The sequence below is a fragment of the Solenopsis invicta genome, chromosome 8, assembly GCF_016802725.1.
Source record: "Solenopsis invicta isolate M01_SB chromosome 8, UNIL_Sinv_3.0, whole genome shotgun sequence".
In the NCBI taxonomy this organism is placed as follows: Eukaryota; Metazoa; Arthropoda; class Insecta; order Hymenoptera; family Formicidae; genus Solenopsis; species Solenopsis invicta.
In genome coordinates this window covers 11,523,859-11,535,038 of record NC_052671.1, presented here as the reverse complement: position 1 = coordinate 11,535,038, position 11,180 = coordinate 11,523,859, and the positions used below count along the sequence as shown (strand labels likewise).

General features: G+C 24.2%; 1 protein-coding gene across 1 annotated transcript; it reads left to right on the top strand.

The window, feature by feature from the left end:
- Positions 1–7,450: 7,450 nt before the first annotated feature.
- LOC105198416 lies at positions 7,451–8,451 on the top strand. The gene is made up of 4 exons (XM_011165117.3): positions 7,451–7,640; positions 7,757–7,825; positions 8,001–8,090; positions 8,195–8,451. The coding sequence occupies exons 1-4, from the start codon at positions 7,452–7,454 to the stop codon at positions 8,291–8,293; spliced, it is 447 nt and encodes a 148-aa protein (XP_011163419.3). The 5' UTR covers position 7,451; the 3' UTR covers positions 8,294–8,451.
- The last annotated feature ends 2,729 nt before the right edge of the window (positions 8,452–11,180 follow it).

The following is an 11,180-nucleotide window of genomic DNA, read 5'->3' as shown; positions in this document are numbered from 1 at the left end:
TATCATATAATCGTATATCTATAATTTAACATTTAACAAATGATTATAAATAAATCTTAAACACTATATTAATTTTTAGTTTATCATGTCTATGGCAACCGTTTTAGTGATATTACTACAAGCATACGCAAATAAATAAATATTTTTATTAAAAAGAAAAAAATGAAAATGAAATTAAAATGAAATAAGTTAAACAATAGTCCATATATAATATATACTTTTCAAAATATGTTACATAATGTTTTTTGAGTTTAATGTGCACATATTAGTATTGAAAGAAGAATATCGGGTCATAAGAATCATTATTACAAATGTTTTATGCAATAAAGGTAAATAACGAAAATTTTTATTATCTTGTTTTATTGAATTTGCCTATCTATAGTATTATTTAATATTATTTAATATTAATTACTCCCTTTACAATTACTTCTTATATTCTGATAACGTAAATTTTAACGTAATATAGAGATTTCCATAATTGCATATATCTACTCATGATATTTTTATACATTTGTTACAACTATAATTGCAATTAAAATTTCTGTTGATTAATAACACTTCTACATTCTTACTAACTATAATACTAAATAAAAACCAAAACAAAATAATATACAAAATTTTCAAAAGCAATACATACATCTCTATTTTAAATATATTATACGTTTGTGTATATAAACATATCTGTATATAAAAATATCTAGCATGTTAAACTATAAAATTCACATCTGTTTTGTTTCAATAAATTGTAGAAACCAAACAGAAATACATATATTGATCACTTTAATAACTATAAGTGCCTTAATTGAAATTGCAAAGGACCACAGCCATTAACGATCGATTCAAGTTACGCAACCAACTGTTCAACGAAAGAGCAGTTTGGAATAGAAACCGTGGGTGCAATGACTAACAATTTACGAACAATTTTAACGCCACTTCTTATAACTAGTTATGTTTTTGGCTTAAGAATTGTCAATTTATCTAGTCGATCAAGACTATGGTTTAGTATCTTGTATTTGTTACTAGTTTGGTCATTTGTTTACTTCTTCTTAGTATTTATATTAATATTTTCTTTTGAGAAATATCCTATCGAGAAACGCATTTGCTCTTGGTACACAACTTTTACGACTTTATCGTTAATCGTATTTAATATGTACTATGGTAAGGTAAGATTGTTATATGTAATTAAATATATACAATAATATATATAGTGTAACAATTTAATATATACATAACAGTTAAAATTCAAAGTTTATTAAATTATACATCTGTGCACGATAATAATGAAAACTATCACAAAAACTTTGCACATATTGATATCAAGCTCATTGATAAATTTTTCTTTTCGAAATATTTGATTAATTAATTTAAATTACGATAACGTAAGTACAGTAATAACAAAAAAAAATTTTTTTATTTATTATTTATTATTTTTATTTATTATTACAATATAAAATATGCACTATTGCAGTTAAATAAAACTATTTAATTTTTTTTTTTATAATAATTTTTACTTATTTGCTATCTTATTTTGTTTTTGACAGAAATTCCAAAATTGTTTGAAGAAGCTTGATTCGGTCGATAATACACTGCTTCAATTAGGAACAGTGATAGATTATAACAAACTACACAAAAAAACGAAATGGTTGGTGTTTGGATGGTTCGTTATGGTCATATTAACGAATTTTACTTTCGCATTAATGATGAAATATGACTATGATTATAATTTTGCAACAGCTATATTATTTAGCTTTATAAAAACCTATTGCGCTCATATTAACACTATTGATGATTTAACTACTGCAATAATTCTTAAGTTGGTATATTTACATATATACTTATAATTACTTTACAACATTTATTTCTATGAATTAATTATAAAGAATAAATTTTGTAATTTATAAAATATTTTTAAAAATATTGATACAATTACTTTGAAAATAATAATTTTTATTTTATATTCGTTTTCTTTATATTTAGATATACAGGATTAAAATTTGATCAAGTCAATGAACATCTTCAGAACTTGATGAAAAATAATCATGATAAAGTAAGACGAGCTTGGGAAAATTCCGTGATGCACCAATGCAAATTTCCAAAAACATTAAACAAGAAATATACAATGTGGATTACTATGTAAGAAGACTTACATATATTGTATTAACTGCAATAACATTGCTAAAAAAAATTTATCATTCACAAATAGAAGTAAAATAAATATTTAAATTATTTTTATTTGTGCAATTATAGACATCTTCATTTAGAGTTACGTAAAATATCTTATGAAATAGACACAATAGTCGGAAAACAAATGACTTTCAACGCGGCATCCAATTTTGCTTGGATGGCGATTGAATTGCGTGAAGTTCTGTACACAATTCTTATCAATAATTATGTGAAATCTCGAATAACATTTGCTGCTGATCATTTTGTCTGGTTCTTTTATAACTTTTCCAAATTCCTGCTCATTAATTATATCTGCGAAACCGTCACCATTAAGGTATTTATGTTACGTATTCTTCACTTCAAAAAATTAAAATTTTAACTATTAAATGGTATAATTTTCAAGCTAAATTGGAAACTGTTTCAATTATATTCGGCATATTGTGTTTTTAGGCAAATGCAATAGTCGATTTATTAAATAGATTATCATATTTCACTTGCGATGATGAACTTCGTGAAATAGTAAGTTTTAAAATAAGTTTACCATTGTAAGCTTATTAAAAAAAAATACAAGTAATATAAATAACAAATAGTATATTAATATATATTAAATAAATAATAGTTAAATATAAATAAACGTTATATATAAATTCAAATTAAATTTTGTTAATGTAGGTTTCACAATTTTTATTACAAGTAGTTTATGCACCAGTTAGATTTTGCGGATTCGGATTTTTTCAATTTGGCTACAAATTTCTTTATAGGGTACGTTGTATTTACTATATAATTGTGTAATATAACCTTATAATTATAATTGAATTTTTTACAAATAAGTAAAAAAGAAGCTTAAACGTTATCTTGATTTTTAGCTTGTCATGTCTATTGCAACCGTTTTAGTAATAATAATACAAGCGTATGCAAATAGATAAATATTTGTTCTGATTATGACCAATCCAAAATTATTTAGTTCTTATCATCGCCATTAGTTGACTGGGTCACATAAATCGCCCATCTAGAACGTGAGTAATAAGCGATAGAGAGCAGAAAAAACATTGTAAGTAGCGCACGCACGACAACGAAAAATAAACGGCGATTTTAATTAGTAAAAGTATACTCGTAAATTTCACACCCTTTCCTCAAGATCAAGGTGAAGAGCGTTAACAGATATTATATCTATATTGTAGCAGAATGTAATATTTGTCGTATTGGACTGCTCTGATAATGAGCCATCAAATGAATAAATTGACACCATTAGAAGATCAGAACTACTTGCAACAAGGGTTTAAAAATATAAACTTATTTTTTCTTTAATGCTATTATTATTATCTACAAAATTATATATGATTCATGACTAGACGCAAATAACTCAAAAACTCTTATAAAAATGGGCAAAGATTTTTAATAATTCCTAAAATATTTTTAAAAATAATGATACAATATAATTGCTTGAAAAATAAAATTTTAATTTCCTATCCGTTTCCTTCATATTTAGATATACAGGATTAAAATTTGATCAAGTCAATGAACATCTTCAGAACTTGATTAAAAATAATAACGACAAAGTAAGATAAAATTTTTGGAAAATTCCGTGATGCATCCTCACCAATGCAAATTTTCAAAAGCACTAAACAGAAAATACACAGTATAAATCGCTATGTAAGATTTACATATATTGTATTAACTGTAATAATATTACAAAAAGAACATTTACAATTAGAAATAAAATCTTGTATTTAATATGTACTTTAATAGATATCTTCATTTGGAGTTACGCAAAATGTTTCGTGAAATAGACTCAATATTCGGAAAACAAATGACTTTCAACATTGCATGCCATTTTGCATGGATAACGATTGAATTGCATGAAATTCTTTACATTATTTATCAATAATTATATACAATCTAGAGCAACATACGCTATTGAACACTTTTCTTGGTCATTTTATAATGTTTCCAAATTCCTGCTCATTAATTATATTAGAAATAATTCCTTGTCAGTTTCAAAACTAAATTAGAAGTTGCTTTAATTATAATCAAAATATTATATTTTCAGTCAAATGCAATAGCAGATTTATTAACCCGTAATGGTCACACTTCCAAATAATAACATAATGGTCACATGGGGTCCATTGGACCCCCTGCACAAAATCAGTCGCCATTTGCCAGCTTTTTGATACTTCGTCGCAAAAATTTTACTGGACATATCTTGAGGTCTGTTCTTTATCATCTAATAAATGTTTTTAAATTAAAATTTAACATAATAAAAAAAAATTCAAATAGAAGGAACTGCAAAATTTAACTTTTTTTACCAAAATATTCATCAAATTTTTAATTTTTGAGATAATTCAACGAAAATTTAGGAGTGTATTCTCAAAAAAATATACTTACAGATAAAAATTAATTTCGTAAGAGGTTGTTCGATTTTGAATTGTCTGTGTACACTTAAAGTTAAAAAAAAGACGCGTGAAGTTTATTGGACTTCGGGTGACTATTGAGGGTTGAATAAGTTATCGTTTTTTACTTGTGATGTTAAACTTCGTAAAATAGTAAGTTTCAAAATAAGTTCATTATAATACTATTTAAAAAAAAGATTATACAAATAATATAAACAACAAGTAATATATAAATATAAAGTAAATTAATAATGTATAAAGATAAAATATAAACGTAATACATAAATTGAAATTAAATTTGTTCATATTGATTTCAACATTTTTATTACAAACAGTATATGCACCAGTTAGATTCTGCGGAATTGGATTTTTATAATTTGGCTATAAATTTCTTTAAAGGTTACGTTATACCCGCTGTACAGTTATATCATATAACTGTAATATCATAATCTTATAACTGTAATTTAACTTTAAACAAATGATTATAAGAAAATTTTAAACACAATCTTAATTCTTAGTTTATCATGTCTATGGCAACCGTTTTAGTGATATTAATACAAATGTACGCAAATAAGTAAATGTTTTTATCGAGAAGAATAAATTCAAATAAAATAAGTTAAATAATAGTCCATATATAATATATATTTTTCAAAATATGTTACATAATGTTTTTTGAGTTTAATGTGCACATATTAGTATTGAAAAAAAAATATCGAGTCACAAAAATTATTATTAAGTATATTTTATGCAATAAAAGATAAATAACAAATATTTTTATTATATTGTTTTATTAAATTTGCCTATCTATAGTATTGTTTAATATTAATTACTCTCTTTACAATTACTTTTTATAATTATTTTGATAACGTAATTTTTACCGCAATAAAGAGAAGATTTCCATAATTGCATATATCTACTCATAGTATTTTTATACATTTGTTTGTTTAAAAGATTTCTTGGAAAAATGCATTTAGGTTGAATTAAATTACACAATATTTAAGGAAATATTACTTGGGTTGGAATAAAATTTTTCAATAAGAATTAAAGATGCTATCACTTGAATTTTTAAAATACGAAGATTTTTCAATGACAATACAGAGATAGTACCACGTGGGTTTTGTATAAAAGTTGAAGATACTACCAGTTGGGTTAGAATAGAAATGTTGTTCAAAGAAAATACAAATACAACTACTTTAATTTTGTAGAAAAAGTATATTTTCTTTATAATAGGGGCTACACTTTAAAAGATTTCACACATTTTTTTTTTTAATAAACGTATATCATTTTTATTAGATTACACAATTTCAAAATAAGTTGCGCGCAACACACGTAGGCGCTTTTTTTTACCTTTGGAATTTACATCAGTTCTACTTCAATAAATTGTAAAAAACAAACAAAAGTATATTGATTACTTTAATAACTCTATAAGTGCCTTAAATGGAATTGCAACTTAATTGAAAGAACTACTGCCATTAACAATCGATCCAAGTTATGCAACCAACTGTTCAACGAAAGAGTAGTTTGGAATAGAAAACATGTGTGCAATGATCAAAAGTTTTCAAACGATTTTAATGCCACTTCTCATAACTAGTTATGTCTTTGGTTTAAGAATTGCCAATTTATCTAGTCATTCAAAACTATGGTTTAGTGTCTTTTATTTGTTGCTAGTTTGGACAGTTGTGTATTCCTTCTTGGTAGTTATATTAACATTTTTCTTTTATAAATATCCTACCGAGAAATACATTTGCTCTTGGTATGAATTTTTTACGACTTTATCGATAATCGTATTTAATATATACTACGGTAAGGTAAGATTATTATATGTAATTAAATATATACAGTAATATATATAATGTAAAATTTTAATATGTACATAACAGTTAAAATGCATAGTTTATTAAATTACATATCTGTGTAAGATAATAATAAAAACTATCACAAAGCTTCGCACATATTGAAATGGAGCTCATTAATAAATTCTTTCTTTCTAAATATTTGAATAACTAATTTAAATTGCTAGAATATAAATATAGTAAATATGAAATATGCACTACTGCAGTTGAATAAAACTTAACAAATTTTTTTATAAATAACAATTTTTGCTTATTTGCCATTCTATTTTGTTTTTGACAGAAATTTCAAAATTGTTTGAAAAAACTCGATTCGGTCGATAATACACTGCTTCAACTAGGAATAGTGATAGATTATAACAAACTATGCAAGAAAATGAAATGGTTGGTGTTTGGATGGTTCATGATAGTCATATTAACGACTTTTACTTTAGCATTAATAGTCAAAAATGAATATGATTATAATTTTGCAATAGCTATGTTACTTAGCTTTATAAAAACCTATTGCGCTCATATTAACGCTATCAATGATTTAACTACTGCAATTATTCTCAAGTTGGTATATACACTTATAATTACCTTAAAACATTTATTTCTATAAATTAATTATAAAGCGTAAACTTTGTAATTTCTAAAATATTTTTGAAAATATTAGTACATTATAATTGCTTTAAAAATAATAATTTCAATTTTTTATCCGGTTTCTTTATATTTAGATATATGGGATTAAAATTTGATCAAGTCAATGAACATCTTCAGAACTTGATGAAAAATAATCATGACAAAGAAGGACAAGCTTGGGAAAATTCCGTGATGCATCCCTACCAATGCAGATTTTCAAAAACACTAAACAAGAAATACACAATATGGATCATTATGTAAGAAGACTTAGATATATTGTATTAACTGCAATAACATAACTAAAAGAGATTTAACGTTTAAAAATAGAAATAAAATAAAACCTTATTTTAATATGTGCAATTATAGACATCTTCATTTAGAATTACGCAAAATATCTTGTGAAATAGACACAATAGTCGGAAAACAAATGACTTTCACCACGGCATGCAATTTTGCTTGGATGGCGATTGAATTGCGTGAAATTCTGTACGCAATTCTTACGAATAATTATGTAAAATCTAAAATAACATTCGCTGCTGATCACTTTGTCTGGTTCTTGTATAACTTTTTCAAATTCTTGCTCATTAATTATATGTGCGAAACCGTCACTATTAAGGTATTTGTATTACGTATACTTAATTTTAAAAAATTTAAATTTTAACTATTAAATGGTATAGTTTTTAAGCTAAATTGGAAAATGTTTCAATTATATTCGGCATATTGTGTTTGTAGGCAAATGCAATAGCCGAGTTATTAAATAGATTATCATATTTCACTTGCGATGTTGAACTTCGTGAAATAGTAAGTTTTAAAATAAGTTCATCATTGTAAACTTATTTAAAAAAATATATAAGTAATATAAATAACAAATTATAAATATATATATATATATATATATATATATATATATAAAATAAGTAATAGTTAAATATAAATAAGTATTATATATAATTAAAATTAAATTTTGTTAATATAGGTTTCACAATTTTTATTACAAGTAGTTCATGCACCAGTTAGATTCTGCGGATTTGGATTTTTTCAATTTGGCTACAAATTTCTTTATAGGGTACGTTATATTCACTTTATAATTATGTCACATAACCTTATAATTATAGGTACATTTTTGACAAATAAATAAAAAAAAATCTTAAACATTATCTTGATTTTTAGCTTGTCATGTCTATTGCAACCGTTTTAGTGATAATAATACAAGCGTACGTAAGTGAAAAATATTATTATCAAGAAAAAAATTCAAGCAAAATAGGTTAAATAATAATTCATATGTAATATGTATCTTAAAAAATGTATTACATGACATTTTTTGAGTTTGGCTTAATATACATATATTAGTATTGAGTGAGAAGTATCGATTAACAAAAATTATTGTTAAAAATGTTTTATGCAATAAAAGGTGAATAATAAACACATTTCTTCATAATTTATATACACTTATTACAACTTTATATAGTTACAGCAAATCGTTATTTAAATGAATAAAATCTTATAGTTTAGTATTATATATTTTACTTCTTTATTCTAAATATTATATTGAAGTCAATGTAATGTACTTAATTGGAATTTTAGCTATAGCCGCCTTAATAAGGATATTCCACGTCTGTGTTCACACTACACGCTCATATTGGACACGGATAAAAATCCTTGTTGAGGCGGTCATATTGGACACGAATTAAAATCCCAATATAAATACATAGTGAGTTATTTAAAGAATATATCAGCTTGAAGAAAATTGAGTTCTTATTGTAGTAATGATACCTTTATTACCAGAAAATATTATTAGTGTACAGAAATTGATTTGCAGCGTAAGAAAGAACCTTTAAATTGGATGATCCGTATTAAATCATATAAAGGAGAAAAGAGTATTACGGCTACTGTGAACATTACAGTTGTTCGTATTATTTTTGTTACTAATTCTAATAATTACTTATGGAATTATTCATTTAGCAACCCGCCGTTTTTTAATAGCTAATATTCCAAGTATAAATGTTATAAAGCATTTTTACTTTTGAGCACTTCGAAACTTTTTAAGGTATATTTTTATCACTTAATTTTATTGCGTGAAAAATGTTCTCTTAATTTTAACAAATATAAATATTCCCTAAGGATAATGTTTCCTTAATTTTATTTAATTTGTGTCTTTAAATAAAATTTTTATTTTAAAAGAAAATTATTTTTTAAACAATAAATTTTTAAAATAAGTAAATATATTTTCAAGAAATGAAAAATAGAATTGATAATACTCATAATACTCATAATACTCATAATACTCATAATACTCATATTTTTGTTATATAAAAATATTTATTTCCTGTAATATGATAGAACTAATTCATGTTAAGACGTAGAATCTAATATCAGTCCTATTCTGATAATTGTAGAAAATGCTTGTAATAGATTAATTAGTTTAATAGCTATAAGTGCCTTAGTTCAAATTACGAAAATGCACTATTGTTATCACTCGATCAAACTTATACAAAAAAACTGGTCAATGAAGTGCAGTTTGAAATAGTAACCGCTTGTGCAATGATCAAAAGTATTCGAACGATTTTAATGCCTTGCTAATAATCAGTTATATATTTGGTTTAAGAATTCCCAATTTATCAAATTATGTAAAATTATGGCTTAGTGTTTTATACATGTTGTTAATTTGATCGATTTACTATACTTCCTTGATGTCTAAATTAATGTCCGCTTTTAATAAGTTTCAACCCTTCAAAGACAACGTTTGTTATTGGCTAGAAATCATTACAACTGTATTTACAATTATATCTGGTGTATACCATGAAGGTATGGAAATATTAATACACTTACAATAGTCGTTACGACATATAATAACTATCAATTTATCAATTAATAAAGGTATTTAATTTTTACGTTATTATAGAAATGTCGCATCATATGTATATAAATAGTTTAAACAAATAAATATAAAATTGTAATTTTTACCAATCTACTAAATTTGTATTAAAATTTATTAAAATTAAAACTGAAGAATGTTCAATAAAGCAATTTATTCTATTTTATTGGCTAGATTTGTATTATAAATATAGACGTTTTTATGTTGCAAAAATAATATTAAATTAAGAATCCAAATCACTAAAATATTTTTTCATAAAAATAGGATTCTTTAATTTCAATGTCTTTTTGAAGTTAATTATTTATGGAGATTTTTAAGATATAATTTTTCAAAAATTACTTAGCAATTACCGTAATTTTGTTCGCATATTTGCTAAAATTATATAGTTTCATCAATTGTTATTGCCATTTCGCATTTCAATCATATACTAGAAGATTGAATCTAAATAAAGTTGCAATTAAAAATCATTTTATTACGATGTAATCCTTTAAAGAAGTGTAAAACACAAATGATCACACGAGAACGAGTGACGTACAAAAAATAACGGACGAGAATAAATGTTAATTTCAATAAAATTATCAAGTTTTTAGATAAATAATAATTATTCATTTATTCGTTATTCTTTCTTTGTAACAGAAATTTCAAAATTGTTTGAAGAAACTCGATATCATCGATAAAACATTGCTTAAGTTAGAAACAATGACAAATTACGACAAGCTACACAAGAAAACATTAATGCTTGTTTTAGGATGATTTATAATATTAATATTATGGACATATACTTCAGCATTATTCATTAAAGACGAATATGACTGTGACATCGCAATAGACATACTTTTTGCATTCCTACAAGATTACGCTTTTCACGTTAACTTTTTTGGCGATTTGACTACTGCAAGTATTCTTGAGTTAGTATATTTTTATATGTAATATATATATAAATATATATATATATATTTAACATTATCTCTTAGAATATAGTGAGTGAATTGTATATATAAATCAATAAAATCACAATACGTAAATATTTCACGATTTCTAAAATACTTTTAATAATACTTATTTAATGTACTTGCAAATTATATTCCATTAACTTCCTTTATATTTAGATACATAGGATTAAAGTTTGATCAAATCAATAAACACCTTCAAAATTTAAAAAATAACAAGCATAAAGTAAAAAAGACTTCAAAAGATCACAGAATACATCCGTATTAACGTAGATATTCGAAATCACTAAGCAGCAGAAGCATAATGTGGACTGTAATGTCAGAAAACTTA